The following is an 18,414-nucleotide window of genomic DNA, read 5'->3' as shown; positions in this document are numbered from 1 at the left end:
TAGGTTGGGTATTTTTATCTCACCGCTTATAGATGAGGAAACTAACTGCAAAGAGGTTCAATGACTAACCAAAGGTCGCACAGTCTGAAATATGATTAAGATTTACATGTGGTTCTTCTCATATCTAAGGCAGTCCTCTTTCCACTACAACAGACTAGCTCCTAATGAATGGGTGTCAGTTGCCTTGAGTGGAATTAATTACAGCTTGCAGTATGAGCAGATTATAACTTATTTCTCCCACCAGAAAGGAACTTCAAGCTCATTCCCTAATAATGATGGATGACAGCTGACGGAGATCACTGCATTCCATATTGCCCACTTTTTGATTATTAATCTGGACCTGTTTCTTTAAACCATTACTGATGACAACGGTTTACTTTCCGAAATGAAAATGAATATAAAAGTGAGTTTGTTAATTATAAACATTCCTAAGAAAGTCCTACAAATGAACATGTATCTTCTGTAATTGAGATACGACATTAGACTAACTGAATGAAAAGTTTAAAACTATTAACATGTCTTGGTATAGTGTTATTTTTATTTGGGGAGAAACTCTTCTAATCTTTACTAATACGAATTTCCTCCACAGACTACATAATTGAACTAAACAAACTTAGAATTATCTTTACGTAATAAATAAGTGGAAGCCTATTTTTGAAACAATCAACTTAAAGGATTGCCCCATTTACAAGAATGTTAAAAATTAACAATCACAGGTAAACAGCATCACAGAAATGTTTCTCCTAATATTCAGTGCACATTGTCCACAAATATTTTATTCACACATATGAATGTTTATGTGTGTATATACATATATACAACTAAAGTGTTTATACACTTAAATGACAATCCTCTCCTGGAATGCAATCCCCTCCTGAGATTAGGAAGAAGGATAGGATTAAAATATGCAAATTCTTTCTATTTTATTTTTAATGCAGCGAAACTATAGAAAACAGTCTGATTTTTCCAATCTTGATTGAGACAGCAAAGAAATTCTGAGGAAAATTAAAATAATTTTTCTGAAAAGTTCAGTAATTTACCCTACAAATTTTGTATATAAATGGATTTGTTTAATAATTTGAAAGGTAAAATGTGTATCCCATTTTATGTATTAATTGACAGCAAAATGAAAGTAATACTTGTTTGTAAACATAAAATTTTGCCTCTATGAGATCATGTTTATGATATAAAACTTGTGTAACCACAAAAATGCTATTACTTTAAAATAGGACCTTTTACTCAAGTTAAATAGATATTTTACAAATTGAATAAAAGTCTCAAATGCCACCAGCCTTAAAATCAAATCATATCAGCCCTTTTCTTCCCTCCTATGAACAATTAGGAATGGAACAATTAAATAGAGTATTGAGAATTGAATACAGCAAATGCACCATTTATTATTTGACACCATTTGGGGTGCACTAGAAAGTACTGTGTGACTCTGCACTTTTCCAGATCCGTTGATAATAAATAAGCAACCACGCAATTAAATGGTAAGGCCCTGTGCTAGGTGCAATAGAAACTTTAATAAGAGTAAGCACAGGAAGTAAAGACATTGTCCTCAAAGTGTTTATGCTGCAGGGGAAGGGATAAAGCAGGCACACAACCAAATATGATAGGAGTGGTCTACAAAAGTGATATAAAAGTTCAAAGAAATTCCCAGAGTTTTGGGTGACGCTTTCCAAAGGATGTTATACTGATCTGATCCTTAAAGGAGATGTTTCATTGGCACAGAGGAGCAAGGGAGGGCGTTTCTGAGAGAGAATAACCTAAGTCAGCATTTCTCAATAGTTCCATGAACAAACTCTTCTGCAGGCGATGTTAATAGGTGGTCTGAGATAAAGGGTTCTGTGGCTAAATGAGTTTGAGAAAGCTATAGGAAAAAGAGTTTGACAGGTTTCTTTAATGTAGGCCATCTCAGACCCTTTAGTATGCTAATGAGAATGATGAATCTCCAAGAGGAGAATTTCAAGCGTACCAAATTTATTGGACTATGGAATGCTTTCCTCATGAAAAACCTATTAGCATCTCTGTAACTAATGTCTGGGAAATGCTGGCCGAAGGAAAAGTGTGGAGACAGTAAATTCTACATGTGAAGGAAGGAGGAAAGGTGACTTAGCTGCAACAGAGGCTGGAGTTAGGGGAGCAGAGACGAGCCTGCAAAGGCGAGATAAGGGAGCACGGGATAGAAGGCCTTCAAATTCCCGGTAAGGAGATTTTTTTCTTTAATCCTGAATGCAACAGGCAACCATTGAACATATTAAAGCCTGGAGTGACAATAATCAGGGCAGTGTTTTAAGAAGATTAATTTGCAACTGACATAAAGCATGAATCTGAAGAGGAAGAGACTACAGGCATGGTGGAAAGTTCGGAAACTACTGTAATATTCCAGGCAGGATGGAATGAGAGAGTGGCCCTGGGGGGTTCGGGGTTTTGATGCAAAGCGAAAAAAAGAGAAAGAACTGACATAAAACAGTGACCAACTTAATAATCTGTCAGGAGGCAGGGCGGGGAAAAGGCCAGGACAACTCCAGCTTCACAATAAAAAAACAATTGGTGGTAAAATTTAAACAAATAAGAATGGAGACCAAGCTGGTTTGAGGACAGAGGAGTGACCACAAATAATGGGTTTGATTTCAACATGCAGCAGGACCTGCCCACGCGGAGATCTAATCAAGAGCTGGAAATAGACGACAAACCCAGGGGACTTGACACCTACTAAAAGGTGATATTTGAATTTATGATATTGGATGGGATATTAGTGCAAGGACATACAGAGAAAAAAGAGCAGAGGACAGAACACTGGGGAATGTCATCATCTGGAGGATGAAAACAAAGAGAAACTGAGTTCTGAGACATGTAGAAAATGAAGTCAGATGACACAAAAAAGAGAGATTGAGTGAAAAGAAATTATCAAATATTACAGATAAGTGAAAGAGGCTAAGGGTAGGAAAAGGCCACTGCATTGGGTAATGTGGAGTTCATTGTTGACTTCTGAAGTCACTTTTCAGTAGATTGACAGAAACAGACCTAGTCAATCAACAAACACCCTACTGGGCATCTATGAGGCTAAGAACTAATCTTATGTTTCTTTATATTCATTTAAAAAATATGTTGTATTGAGAGTATGTAATCAGCTCTAAAATTTAGACACCATAATTAAGATTTTAAGTGTATATGGGGGGTTTTCATCATAGGGAATGTAGGTGGAAATATAAAGTTTATAGATTTTGAAATTATGGTAGTCGAGATTTAAAGAGATCTCAAAAAGCTTTAATGAGCATTTCCACATTCCTTTTGAAAGAAAATACTATGCATCCAGTTTTTCAAATCATCATGAACATTTCATCTCAAGAAAGAGTTTTGCTTGTGTAATACATTCCGTTAAAAATATTCAGGGCAGTTTATGAAACGAATGCCGTACTTTTATCCAAACATTAAAATGATTTATTGTCCTGGAAAATCAAATCTGTAGTTACTTCAAGTAAAATGGGAAACTACCAGAAAGTCTGCTTCTGGTCACATTTTTCCCTCCATCTAACAAGATAGTTTTCTACCTTCGAACTCAATGTGACATGACACAAAGTCTGTATATTGTTTCATTACCTGGGTTCGAAGTTGTTGGATTTCTGTTTCAAGCTCTTTGATTTTTTCTTCTCTTTTTTGAAGCTCAGCTTGAGCTTCCTGTCGAGCTGTGAATTCTTCATCGAACTGCAATGATCACCACCATAAATGTACACTTAATAATACAGTTTTGAGAAAGCTTTAAACAACAATATGTATTAAATAAGTGGAGTGTCTTTTGCTTCTTAAATTTCCCGGGCCACTCAGAAAATCAGAGCTCTTGATTATCTTATGGCAATTGAGCACCTCCGTGGGGATGGGGTGGTAGTAAAGAAGAACTATGTCCCCAGCCCAAGGGAAAAAAAATCCATTTTCACTTCTGAAAAAAACATACTAAACAAAATTTTAAAAGGGTGGACTAAGAAGGCTCTCTTCACATATAATGCACATTTTTGTTGTTTTGTTATTGAAAGACAGGTTTTAGAATTAATCATGGGTTTTTTTTTTAATGTTTCATCCCATACTTTTAAGTTTATTTAATTAGAAAATGAAACCTAAAAATTAGGAAACAAGCAGTTCAACTCTTTAAAACTATATTTAATCTTGAAAAGAGACTGTACTTTTAGAACGCTCAAATGGATGTACATTAATACAAATCAGACTATTTTTATTATAATCTTAATTGTCTAGCATTCAAAAAGTGATGCTCCACAAAATCTGACAGTAGAATGATATGTGCTCTAATGGCATTCTCATTCAGATGGTTAACCAAAACACTTGTATAAAATGTCGTAAGAGGGAAAATGAGAGGTTAAGTTACAGCGTGCTAAGCCAAAGAGACCATCAGAATGGTGACTATCCATTTACTGCATCCTGCCCAGCACTTACCTCAGTCAGGTGAATACCGCTCATGTCCAGCTATAGAACATTTGCCCTTTATTGTCACTGTCACTTCAAGTTATTTTAGAAGTCTACACATTATTCCAACAATGTTATTTATGTTTTTAAAAGTGATATATCTTACTGCCAAAAACTGCCTTTAAAGTTTGTGGAACAAGGAAAAAGTATGTTTACTGTTAATAAATATTCCTCCTCATAGTAGACTTGACCTTTGGAAATTATAAAATGCCATTCAGATCCAGTCTGAAGAAAGAGTGGGTGAGCAAAGTGGATAATAGTGTTTGAGTCAAACCTGCAATACTACTTAATTAATTCTTTTATTCATCTCTACTTGAGTCCTGGGAAAGTGTCCCACAGAGGTTTCTAATTTCTAAATTGTTTCTAATCTCTTTACATTTCACACTTACCCTGATCTTTCAGTATCAGCAAAAGACCTTGTTTCCTAGGTCACTGAGAAGATGGAGCTTTTTCGACTTCACTAGTATCCATGTTAAGATTGATCTGATTCTGGGACTTCCCTGGTGGCGCAGTGGTTAAGACCCCGTGCTCCCAATGCAGGGGGCCTGGGTTCGATCCCTGGTCAGGTAACTAGATCCCACATGCATGTCGCAACTAAGAGCTCGCATGCCACAACTAAGGAGCCCATGAGCCGCGATTAAGGAGCCTGCCTGCCGCAACAAAGAAGCCCCCCTGCCACAACTAAGGAGCCCACCTACCACAACTAAGACCCAGAGCAACCAAATAAATAAATAATTTTTTTTTTTTTAAACTGATCTGATTCTATACTCCCAGCCTCCTTGCCAGAGTTATCTTCTCCTGTGTGCTTCTCAAGCATGCTGTCCACATAAGCACACTACAATTTTGCTCTACAAATGGTTTATTAGTACACTTGCGGAGAGGCACACAAGGCTTCTGCTTGTAATTTAAAATGATCTTAATCTGTAAACCCATAGAGTAGGAATCAGAGAAGCCTGAGATACGTGAACTGGAAGACTTCTTACAAGTCCACTAACCTTATTCTCTCCTTTTAAGGATGAAAAAATTAAGATCCAAGGAGAGTAAATGACTTAAAGTCACAGCTAATTAGCAGAAACACTGAGATCAGATCTTACAACTACTGCTTCTCATTCTAGCTGCCCCCCTTCATTTTTTTTCTTTTCTTTTTTTTTTTTTACTACTTTATACTGCCCTTAAAATCACCCAGAATAAGAGAAGGTACGCAGATAACCACTGGGAGACCATACATGTTTTCATTCTAAATGTTGGCGAGGAGAATAAAGCATCAAAAACTGAAATTTCTTTTTTATTATTTCAGGACTTCTTTTCCAATAATAGATGCTTACAGAAATTTTTACCAGATAGATCATCACAATTTGCTCCAGTCTTGTGGTATCTAATCACAGTGCCAGAGAAAAAGAGATCCTAAGATTTTCAAAGGGAATTTTAAATGTGCTACTTAAAACAAGAACATTAGAAATATAAAGGTCTACTAATCGAAACGTGTACAGTTTCTTTCACCAATAAAAATGACGGCTTCACACAAACATTTTATGCTCAAGCTCTTAAAATCTATTCTAGTAACTGAAAGAGCAAAAACATTTCTTCAGATGCCCTGAAGTAACTTCAGTAATACTCTATAATTTCTAGAGTGATAGCAAAAGTGATTATCTAATCTCCAAGGTAAGTCATAACTTTGAAGAGACAGCAATATGTAAGCACTTTATCTTGCTGTCAAAAGACTCAAAACTGTAGAGCTTTTAGACTTGGGCTTCAATCCTTCTCCTTCCACCAACAGGAGAAAAATACTATACTAATGCTTTATAGGGTCTAAAACCAAACAATGCAACTTTCGGTAGAAGCTCATAAAATTGTAGCTATGCTTTCATGAAACAAGGAAAAGACCATCTGAGATCTAAATAAAATTCAGATATTCATAAAGTTGGCATTTACATAAGGCAGTCCACAAAGAAAGGGGAAGCTCAAATTCCACCAAGACTACATACATGGAGTAGCAGCATCACTTTAAAAATGGTAATTACAAAATTCAAAGAAGATAAGTCTAAGCAGAGAGAGACAAAGAGAAAGAAAATATTGCATCATTCTATCAATAGCACTGATTTAAAGAACATAACAGATAAGACTAGCTAAACATCTCCAAAGTTCTCCAAGGAGCTAACTACTGTTAAGTGAGAGCTGCAGGAAAGCAATGGCAAAATGTGTTTTGGTTGACCATTTCAAACCATATGCTTCCAGCAGCCTAATTTTATTTCATTTATCACTTTAGTAGAATATGTTTAGTGTTCTTCTTCCATAATGGATTAAAGGTGATGAGCACGGAACAGTAGTAACCTTATCTTATCGGGAAAGAAATCAATATTCTGTGGTGGTGTCTGAATCCAGAAACATAAAGAACTATATAACTGAAACAACATTTATAAGGCCTCGCATAAGGAAACAAGGTAGAATATGTATTGTGATTACATTTTACATTTCATAATTACGGCTAATATTTGATAAGTCTTACCTTCTTTGAAAATTCTGCTGCTTTTTGTTCACTTTCTTCAACTTTTGCCTTGTTCACACAAGAATCTATTAAGATTGATGAAAAATGATTAGAAATTATTGCATTGGATCACTAGGCAAATGATGGCTGCCAGCCTATAATTCTACTATGTAAACTATCATTTTTATGTCAATTGCTGTTAGAGGGAAATTGACCTATACTGCACGTAAAACATAAACTACCAGGTTTCTTTTGTATACTAACTGAATTCAATGGTAGTATTGGTGAGGCACAAAACCAAGCATTCAGGAATATATTTGACTCAATCATCATCATGTTAAAGGTATTCCATTATTTACCAACTTTAACAATTATACAACTCTTTAAACATTTTTTGTAGTTTATTATGGGTGGAGAAGTGCCAAAGAATCTATGCTGTGCTTAAGATTATTAAAGATCAGGGACTTCCCTGGTGGTCCAGTGGTAAAGAATCTGCCTTACAAAGCAGGGGACTCGGGTCTGATCCCTCGTCAGGGAACTAAGATCCCACATGCTGCAGGGCAACTAAGCCCGCGCACCACAACTACTGAGCTCCTGCGTCTCAGCTAGAGCCCGCGTGCTGCAAATGACAGAGCCCACATGCTCTGGAACCCGCACGCCACAACTAAAGAGCCAATGCGCCCTGGGGTCTGCACACCACAACGAGAGAAAAGAAAACCTGCACGCCACAACTCGAGAGAAGCCCACACGATGCAACGAAGAGCCCGCGCCACAACGAAGAAACTGTGCCACAACGAAAGATCCCGCACGCCTCAACGAAGATCCTGCATGCCACAACTAAGACCTGATGCAGCCAAAATTTTTTTAAAATAATTTTTTTAAAAAATCAACAAGCTCATCTTAAAATATCATATTAAAAAAAGATTATTAAGGCTCAAAATGGTCCTAAAATAAGGCTACAGGGGAAGATACAATAACATTCATTAATTCAGGCTTCCTAAAGAAAGATCTCACTTGAACAACTTCTGAACAGGGGCAGAATATAGTATTATGTAAATAAGAAAACAAACATCAAACTTCTCAGGTCTGATCAAACACTCCAAAATATAAATAAGTGAAGAACCTCTTTTGGGAAATATTCTTAATACTGTATACACAGTCTATTCTGTATACCTATACCTAGCCATCCTATACCTATTTATTTACCTAAAGACATATGAAAGTATATGTCTATAACCAGAATTGTATGTGAATGCTCATAGCAGCTTTATTTATAATAGCTAAAACCAATAAATAATCCAAATATCCATCAACAAGTAAATGTATAAACAGATTGTGCTATATCGATATACCATAAAAGTACTCAGTTATGAAAACAAATGATACATGCCAATACCACAACACAAATGAACCTCAAAATAATTATGCTGAATGAAAAAAGCCAGCAAAGAAAGTACATGCTGTATGTTTCCATTTACATAAAATTTTAGAAAATAAAACTAGTCTATACCGAGAGAGCAGATCAGTGATTGTCTCACGATGGGGAGAAGGGGGAAGCATGGGAAGAAGACTACAAATGAGAATGCAGAAATTTTAGGGGGTGACAGAGATGCTTATTATCGTTCTTAAAAATTTTATTTATTTTCTTATACAACAGGTGCTTATCAGTTATCCATTTTATACATATTAGGGTATACATGTCAATCCCAATCTCCCAATTCATCACACCACCACCACCACCACCCCCACCACTTTCCCCACCTGGTGTCCATACGTTTGTTCTCTACATCTGTGTCTAAATTTCTGCCCTGCAAACCGGTTGGTCTATACCATTTTTCTAGGTTCCACATATATGTGTTAATATACGATATCTTTTTTTCTCTTTCTGACTTAATTCACTCTGTATGACAGTCTCTACATCCATCCACGTCTCTACAAATGAGCCAATTTCATTCCTTTTTATGGCTGAGTAATATTTCATTGTATATATACATAAACCACGTTTCTTTATCCATTCGTCTGTCAGTGGGCATTTAGGTTGCTTCCATGACCTGGCTATAGTAAATAGGGCTTCAGTGAACATTGGGGAACATGTGTATTTTCAAATTATGGTTTTCTCTGGGTATATGCCCAGTAGTGGCATTGCCGGGTCATATGGTAATTCTATTTTTATTTTTTTAAGGAACCTCCATACTGTTCTCCATAGTGGCTGTATCAATTTACATTCCCACCAACAGTGCAAGAGGGTTCCTTTTACTCCACACACTCTCCAGCATTTGTTGTTTGTAGATTTTCTGATGATACCCATTCTAACTGGTGTGAGGTGATACCTCATTGTAGTTTTGATTTGCATTTCTCTAATAATTAGTGATGTTCAGCAGCTTTTCATGTGCTTCTTGGCCATCTGTATGCCTTCTTTGGAGAAATGACTATTTAGGTCTTCTGCCCATTTTGTGATTGGCTTGTTTGTTTTTTTAATATTGAGCTGCATGAGCTGTATATATATCTTGGAGATTACTCCGTTCTCCATTAATTCGTTTGCAAATATTTTCTCCCATTCTGAGGGGTGACTTTTCATCTTGTTTGTAGTTTCCTTTGCTTTGCAAAAGCTTTTAAGTTTCATTAGGTCCCATTTGTTTATTTTTGGTTTTATTTCCATTACTCTAGGAGGTGGATCAAAAAAGATCTTGCTGTGATTTATGTCAAAGAGTGTTCTTCCTATGTTTTCCTCTAAGAGTTTTATAGTGTCCACACTTACATTTAGGTCTCTAATCAATTTTGAGTTTATTTCTGTGTATGGTGTAAGAGAGTATTCTAATTTCATTCTTTTACATGTAGCTGCCCAGTTTTCCCAGCACCACTTACTGAAGAGACTGTGTTTTCTCCATTGTATATCCTTGCCTCCTTTGTCATAGATTAGTTGACCGTAGGTGCGTGGGTTTTTCTCTAGGCTTTATATCCTGTTCCATTGAGCTATATTTCTGGTTTGGTGCCAGTACCATAATCTCTTGATTACTGTAGATTTGTAGTATAGTCTGAAGTCAGGGAGTCTGATTCCTCCAGCTCCGTTTTATTCCCTCAACACTGCTTTGGCTATTTGGGGTCTTTTGTGTCTCCATACAAATCTTAAGATTTTTTCTTCTAGTTCAGTAAAAAAAAAATGCCATTGGCAATTTGATAAGGATTGCATTGAATCTGTACATTGCTTTGGGTTGTATAGTCATTTTCACAATATTGACTCTTCTAATCCAAGAACATGGTATATCTCTCCATCTATTGATATCATCTTTAGTATCTTTCATCAGTGCCTTATACTTTTCTGCATACAGGTCTTTTGTCTCCCTAAGTAGGTTTATTCCTAGGTATTTTATTCCTTTTGTTGCAATCGTAAATGGGAGTGTATAGTCTGAAGTCAGGGAGTCTGATTCCTCCAGCTCCGTTTTATTCCCTCAACACTGCTTTGGCTATTTGGGGTCTTTTGTGTCTCCATACAAATCTTAAGATTTTTTCTTCTAGTTCAGTAAAAAAAAAATGCCATTGGCAATTTGATAAGGATTGCATTGAATCTGTACATTGCTTTGGGTTGTATAGTCATTTTCACAATATTGACTCTTCTAATCCAAGAACATGGTATATCTCTCCATCTATTGATATCATCTTTAGTATCTTTCATCAGTGCCTTATACTTTTCTGCATACAGGTCTTTTGTCTCCCTAAGTAGGTTTATTCCTAGGTATTTTATTCCTTTTGTTGCAATCGTAAATGGGAGTGTATCCTTAAATTCTCTTTCAGATTTTTCATCATTAGTGTATAGGAATGCAAGAGATTTCTGTGCATTAATTTTGTATCCTGCAACTTTACCAAATTCATTGATTAGCTCTAGTAGTTTTCTGGTAGCATCTTTAGGATTCTCTATGTACAGTATCAGTTCATCTGCAAACAGTGAAAGTTTTACTTCTTTGTTTCCAATGTGTATTCCTTTTATATCTTTTTTTCTCTGATTACCATGGCTACGACTTCCAAAACTATGTTGAATAACAGTGGCAAGAGTGGACATCCTTGTCTTGTTCCTGATCTTAGAGGAAATGCTTTCAGTTTTTCACCATTGAGAATGATGTTGGCTGTGTGTTTGTCATATATGGCCTTTATTATGTTGAGGTAGGTTCTCTCTACGCCCACTTTCTGGAGAGTTTTTATCAAAAATGGGTGTTGAATTTTGTCAAAAGCATTTTCTGCATCTATTGAGATGATTATATGATTTTTATACTTCAATTTGTTAATATGGTGTATCACATTGATTGATTTGCGTATGTTGAAGAATCCTTGCATCCCTAGGATAAATCCCACTGGATCATGCTATATGATGCTTTTAAAGTCTTGTTGGATTTTGTTTGCTAGTATTTTGTTGAGGATTTTAGCATCTATATTCATCAGTGATATTGGTCTGTAATTTTCTTTTTTTGTTGTATCTTTGTCTGGTTTTGGTATCAGGGTGATGCTGCCCTCATATAATGAGATTGGGAGTGTTCCTTCCTCTGCAAATTTTTGGAGGAGTTTGAGAAGGATGGGTGTTAGCTCTTCTCTAAATGTTTGGTAGAATTCGCCTGTGAAGCCATCTGGTCCTGGACTTTTGTTTGTTGGAAGTTTTTTAATCTCAGTTTCAATTACATTACTTGTGATTGGTCTGTTCATATTTTCTATTTCTTCCTGGTTCAGTCTTGGAAAGTTATACCTTTCTAAGAATTTGTCCATTTCTTTTAGGTTGTCCAATTTATAGGAATAGAGGTGCCTGTAGTAGTCTCTTAGCATGCTTTGTATTTCTGCGGTGTCTGTTGTAACTTCCCCCTTTTCATTTCTAATTTTATTGATCTGAGTCCTCTCCCTCTTTTTCTTGATGAGTTCTTGAGGTAGGCTTGTATTGCTATAAACTTCCCTCATAGAACTGCTTTTGCTGCATCCCATAGGTTTTGAACCATCGTGTTTTGGTTGTCATTTGTCTCTAGGTATTTTTTGATTTCCTCTTTGATTTCTTCAGTGATCTCTTCGTTATTTAGTAACATATTGTTTAACCTCCGTATATTTGTGTTTTTGACGTTTTTTTTCCCTGTGACTGATTTCTAATCTCAAAGCGTTGTGGTCAGAAAAGATGCTTGATATGATTTCAATTTTCTTAAGTTTACTGAGGCTTGATTTGTGACCCAAGATGTGATCTATCATGGAAAATGTTCCATGCGCACTTGAGAAGAACGTGTAACCTGCTGTTTTTGGTTGGAATTTCTTATAAATATCAATTAAATCTATCTAGTCTACAGTGTCACTTAAAACTTGTGTTTCCTTATTAATTTTCTGCTTGGATGATCTGTCCATTGCTGTAAGTGGGGTGTTAAAGTCCCCCACAATTGTTGTGTAACTGTCGATTTCCTCTTTTATAGCTGTTAGCAGTTACCTTATGCATTCAGGTGCTCCTATGTTGGGTGCATATATAATTGTTATATCTTCTTTTTGGTTTGATCCCTTGATAATTATGTAGTGTCCTTCCTTGTTTCTTGTAACATTCTTTATTTTAAAGTCTATTTTATCTGATATGAGTATTGCTACCAGCTTTCTTTTGATTTCAGTTTGCATGGAATATCTTTTTCCATCCCCTCACTTTCAGTCTGTATGTGTCCCTAGGTCTGAAGTGGGTCTCCTGTAGACAGCATATATATGGGTCTTGTTTTTGTATCCATTCAGCAAGCCTGTGTCTTTTGGTTGGAGCATTTAATCCATTCACATTTAAGGTAATTATCGAAATATATGTTCCTATGACCATTTTCTTAATTGTTTTGGGTTTGTTTTTGTAGGTCCTTTTCTTCTCTTGTGTTTCCCACTTAGAGAGGTTCCTTTAGCATTTCTTGTAGAGACGGTTTGGTGGTGCTGAATTCTCTTAGCTTTTGCTTATCTGTAAAGCTTTTGATTTCTCCATCGAATCTGAATGAGATCCTTGCTGGTTAGAGTAATCTTGGTGGTAGGTCTTCCCTTTCATCACTTTAAATATGTCATGCCATTCTCTTCTGGCTTGTAGAGTTTCTTCTGAGAAATCAGCTGTTAACCTTACGGAGTTATTGTATTTTTCATCTCTGTTTGTTTGTTCTTTAATTCTTCCAGGTCTTTGTTAAACGTTGCTTGCATCTTCTCGATCTTTGCCTCCATATTTTTTCTGAGGTCCTGAATCATCTTCACTATCGTTATTCTGAATTATATTTCTGGAAGGTTGCCTATCTCAACTTCATCTAGTTGTTTTTCTGTGGTTTTATCTTGTTCCTTCATTTGGTACATAGCCCTCTGCCTTTTCATCTTTTCTGTCTTTCTGTGAATGTACTTCTTGTTCCACAGGCTGCAGGATTGTAGATTTTCTTGCTTCTGCTGTCTGCCCTCTGGTGGATGAGCCTATCTAAGGGGCTGGTGCAAGCTTCCTGATGGGAAGGACTGGTGGTGGGTAGAGCTGGGTGTTGCTCTGGTAGGCAGAGCTCAGTTAAACTGTAATCTGCTTGTCTGCTGATGGGTGGGGCTGGGTTCCCTCCCTGCTGGTTGTTTGGCCTGAGGCGACCCAACATTGGAGCATACTTGGGCTCTTTGGTGTGGCTAAAGGGAGTTCCCTTGTAGGTTATTTGTTGTTTTTCCCTTGTTGCTTTCAATAATTTTTCCTTGTCTTTAATTTTTGTCAATTTCATTACTATGTGTTTCGGCATGTTTCTCCTTGGATCTATCCTGCCCTGGACTCCCTGCACTTTCTGGGTTTGGGTGGCTATTTCCTTTCCATGTTAGGGAAGTTTTCAACTATAATCTCTAGCTCAGTTAAACTGTAATCTGCTTGTCTGCTGATGGGTGGGGCTGGGTTCCCTCCCTGCTGGTTGTTTGGCCTGAGGCGACCCAACATTGGAGCATACTTGGGCTCTTTGGTGTGGCTAAAGGCAGACTCTGGGAGGGCTCACACCAAGGAGTACTTCCCAGAACTTCTGCTACCAGTGTCCTTGACCTCACGGTGAGACACAGCCACCTCCCGCCTCTGCAGGAGACCCTCCAACACTAGCAGGTTGGTCTGGTTCAGTTTCCTATGGGGTCACTGCTCCTTCCCCTGGCTCCCAATGCACACACTACTTTATGTGTGCCCTCCAAGAGTGGAGTCTCTGTTTCCCCCAATCATGTGAAAGTCTTGCAATCAAATCCCACTAGCCTTCAAAGTCTGATTCTCTAGGAATCCCTCCTCCCGTTGCTGGACCCCCAGGTTGGGAAGCCTGACGTGGGGCTCAGAACCTTCATTCCAGTGGGTGGACTTCTGCGATATAAGTGTTCTCCAGTTTGTGAGTCACCCACCAGGCAGTTATGGGATTTGATTTTATTGTGATTGCTCCCATCCTACTGTCTCACTGTGGCTTCTCCTTTGTCTTTGGATGTGGGATATCTTTTCTGGTGAGTTGCAGTATCCTCCAGTCAATGACTGTTCAGCAGTTAGTTGTGATTCCGGTGCTCTCACAAGAGGGAGTGAGAGCACGTCCTTCTACTCTGCCATCTTGAGATGTTTATTATCTTGACTGTGATGATGGTTTTAAAGGTAGACACAAGTATCAAAACTTATCAAATTTTATACTTTAAATATAGGTCATTTTTCTTATATCTCATATACCGCAATAAAGTTTTTTCTTTGCTGTAAAGAACTGTGTGGCTGGAATAAGGTAACTAAGGAAGAAATTGGGAAATGATGAGATCAAAGGGGGGCCAGATCTGTGCAGTACTGGCACTGGTTGGTAATGATTTTGATTAAAATTTCATTGGGAGAGTGACCTTGAAGATGGCTGAGGAGTAACATGTGGAGATCACCTTCCTCCTGACAAATACATCACAATTACATCTACATGTGGAACAACTCCTACAGAACACCTACTGAACGTTGGCAGAAAACCTCAGACTTCCCAAAAGGCAAGAAAATCCCCATGTAACTGGATAGGGCAAAAGAAAAAAGAAAAAAACACAGATAAGAGGGACAGGACATGCACCTCTGGGAGGAAGCTGTGAATGAGAAAAAGTTTCCACCCACTATGAAGCCCCTTCACTGGCGGAGATGGGGGGTGGTGGGGGGAAGCTTCAGAGCCCCAGAGGAGAGCACAGCAACAGGGGTGCAGAGGGCAAAGTGGAGAGATTCCTGCACAGAGGATCAGTGCCGACCAGCAGTCACCAGTCTGAAAGGCTTGTTTGATCACCCACCGGGGCAGGTGGGGGCTGGGAGCTGAGGCTCTGGACAGAGGAGAGCACAGCAACACGGGTGCAGAGGGCAAAGCAGGGAGATTCCTGCACAGAGGATCGGTGCCGACCAGCACTCACCAGCCTGAGAGGATTGTCTGCTCACCTGCCAGGGTGGGTGGGGGCTGGGAGCTGAGGCTCTGGCTTCAGAGGTCAGATCACAGGGAGAGGACTGGGGTTGGCTTTGTGAACACAGTTTGAAGGGGGCTAGTCGACCACAGTGAGCTGGGAGGGAGTGCAGATAAAAGTCTGGACTGCCTAAGAGACAAGAGACCACGGTTTCACAAGGAGAGGGGATTCCTTCCCTGTCTGCCCACAAAAGGCAGAGCACTGCCTAAACGAGCTGCAGAGACAGTCGCGAGCTGCAGCTATCAGATCAGACATGAGAGATGGGCATGAAACACTAACACTGCTGCTGCAGCCAGCAAGAATCCTGTGTGCAAGCACAGGTCGTTATCCATAGCCCCCCAGGAGCCTGTGCAGCACGCCACTGCCAGGGTCCCGTGATCCAGGACAAGTTCTCCGGGAGAACACAAGGTGCGCCTTGGGCTCCTGCAATATCACACTGGCTTCTGCCGCCACAGGCTCGCCCCACATTCCAATTATAACTACCGTACCCCTCCCTCCCCCCTGGCCTGAATGAGCAAGAGCCCCCTAATCAGCCGAAGCTTTACTCCGTCCTGTCTGGGCGGAAACACATGCCTGAGGGTGACCTACACACACAAGTAGGGCCAAAAGCAAAGCTGAACCCTAGGAACTCTGAGAATAAAGAAGAGAAATGGAAATTTCTCAGCGCAGCCTGAGGAGAAGCGGATTAAATCCCCACCATCAACTTGATATACCCTGCATCTGTGGAATACCTGAATAGACAACGAAGCTTCCCAAAATTGAGGCGGTGGACTTTGAGAGCAACTGGAGCTTGGGGTTTGCTGTTGTGACCGATTTGTTTCTGATTTTTATGTTTATCTTAGTTTAGCTGTTAGCGCTTTTTATCACTGGTGGATTTCTTTATTGGTTTGGCTGCTCTCTTCTTTTTTTTTTTTAGTATTATTATTTTTTTTTCTTTCTTTTTTTCTTCCTTTTCTTCTGAGCCATGTTGCTGACAGGGTCTTGGTGCTCCGGCCTGGGGTCAGGCCTGAGACTCTGAGGTGGGAGAGCAGAGTTCAGGACACTGGACCACCACAGATCTCCCGGCCCAATATAGTATCAACTGGTGAGAGCCCTCCCAGAGATCTCTATCTCAATGTTAAGACCCAGCTCCACCCAACGGCCAGCAAGCTCCAGTGCTGGAGCCCCATGCCAAATAACTAGCAAGACAGACACACAACCCCAGCCATTAGCAGAGAGACTCCCTAAAATCATAATAAGTTCATAGACACCCCAAAACACACCACAAGCTGTGGCCCTGCCCCCAGAAAGACAAAATCCAGCTCCACCCAACAAAACACAGGCAACAGTCCCCTCCACAAGAAAACAAACACAAGCCACTGAACCAACCTCACTCACTATGGTCAGGCACCAAGAACAACGGGAACTATAAACCTGCAGCCTGCGAAAAGGAGACTCCAAACACAGTACGTTAACCAAAATGAGAAGACAAAGAAATACGCAGCAGATGAAGGAGCAAGGTAAAAACCCATAAGACCAAACAAATGAAGGGGACATAGGCAGTCTACCTGAAAAATCTTAGAAATAGAATGGAGAAAATAACAGAAACGTTTAACAAGGACCTAGAAGAACTAAAGACCAAACAAATAATGATGAACAACACAATAAATAAAATTAAAAATTCTCTAGAAGGAATCAATAGCAGAATACCTGAGGCAGAAGAACGGATAAAGGACCTGGACGATAAAACAGTGGAAATAACTACCACACAGCAGAATAAAGAAAAAAGAAGGCCAAGAATTGAGGAGTCTCAGAGACCTCTGGGACAACATTAAACGCACCAACATTCAAATTACAGGGGTCCCAGAAGAAGAAGAGAAAAAGAAAGGGACTGAGAAGTATTTGAAGAGATTATAGTTGAAAACTTCCCTAATATGGGAAAGGAAATAGTCAATCAAGTCCAGGAAGTACAGAGTCCCATACAGGATAAATCCAAGGAGAAACATGCTAAGATACATATTAATCAAACTACCAAAAGTTAAACACAAAGGAAAAATATTAAAAGCAGCAAGGGAAAAAAAAACAAATAACATACAAGGGAATCCCCATAAGGTTAAGAGCTGAACTTTCAGCAGAAACTCTGAAAGTCAGAAGGGAGTGGCAGGACATATTTAAAGTGATGAAAGGGAAAAACCTACAAGAAATATTACTCTACCCAGCAAGGATCTCATTCACATTGGACAGGGAAAGTAAAAGCATTACAGACAAGCAAAAGTTAAGAGAATTCAGCACCACCAAACCAACTTTACAACAAATGCTAAAGGAACGTCTCTAGGCAGGAAACACAAGAGAAGGAAAAGACATACAATAACAAAGGCAAAACAATTAAGAAAATGGTAATAGGAACATACATACCGATAATTACCTTAAATGTTAATGGATTAAATGCTCCAACCAAAAGACACACACTGTCTGAATGAATACAAAAACAAGACCCGTATGTATGCTGTCTACAAGAGACCCACTTCAGACCTAGGGACACATACAGACTGAAAGTGAGGGGATCGAAAAAGATATTCCATGCAAATGGAAAACAAAACAAAGCTGGAGTAGCAATTCTCATATCAGACAAAACAGACTTTAAAATAAAGACTATTACAAAAGACAAGCAAGACACTTCATAATGATCAAGGGATCAATCCAAGAACACGATATAACAGTTGTAAATATTTATGCACCCAACATAGGAGCACCTCAATACATAAGGCAACTGCTAACAGCCATAAAAGGGGAAATCGACAGTAACACAATCATAGAAGGGAACTTTAACACTCCACTTTCACCTATGGACAGATCATCCAAAATGAAAATAAATAAGGAAACACAAGCTTTAAATGACACATTAAACAAGATGGACTTAATTGATATTTATAGGACATTCCATCCAAAAACAACAGAATACACTTTCTTCTCAACTGCTCATGGAACATTCCCCAAGATACATCATACCTTGGGTCACAGATCAAGCATTGGTAAATTTAAGAAAATTGAAATCATAT

The 18,414-nt window shown here is 38.7% G+C and overlaps 1 protein-coding gene across 15 annotated transcripts in view; it reads right to left on the bottom strand.

Annotated features, from left to right (window-relative positions):
* DIAPH2 (diaphanous related formin 2) overlaps positions 1-18,414 on the bottom strand; it is a 919,875-nt gene that overhangs the window by 613,321 nt on the left and 288,140 nt on the right. For all 15 annotated transcript variants that reach the window (XR_008616350.1, XR_008616349.1, XM_055081634.1 and 12 more), the window contains 2 exons: positions 6,989-7,053; positions 3,607-3,711 (listed from right to left, as the gene is read on the bottom strand). Coding sequence is in view for 13 of the 15 variants with exons in the window: in XM_055081634.1 (XP_054937609.1) it covers positions 3,607-3,711; positions 6,989-7,053 (170 nt within the window). In the remaining 2 variants the exon portion in view is untranslated. The remainder of the gene's footprint in view (positions 1-3,606; positions 3,712-6,988; positions 7,054-18,414) is intronic.

This window comes from Physeter macrocephalus, chromosome 21 (assembly GCF_002837175.3).
Source record: "Physeter macrocephalus isolate SW-GA chromosome 21, ASM283717v5, whole genome shotgun sequence".
Classification (NCBI taxonomy): Eukaryota; Metazoa; Chordata; class Mammalia; order Artiodactyla; family Physeteridae; genus Physeter; species Physeter macrocephalus.
This window is presented reverse-complemented; position numbering and strand designations above follow the sequence as displayed.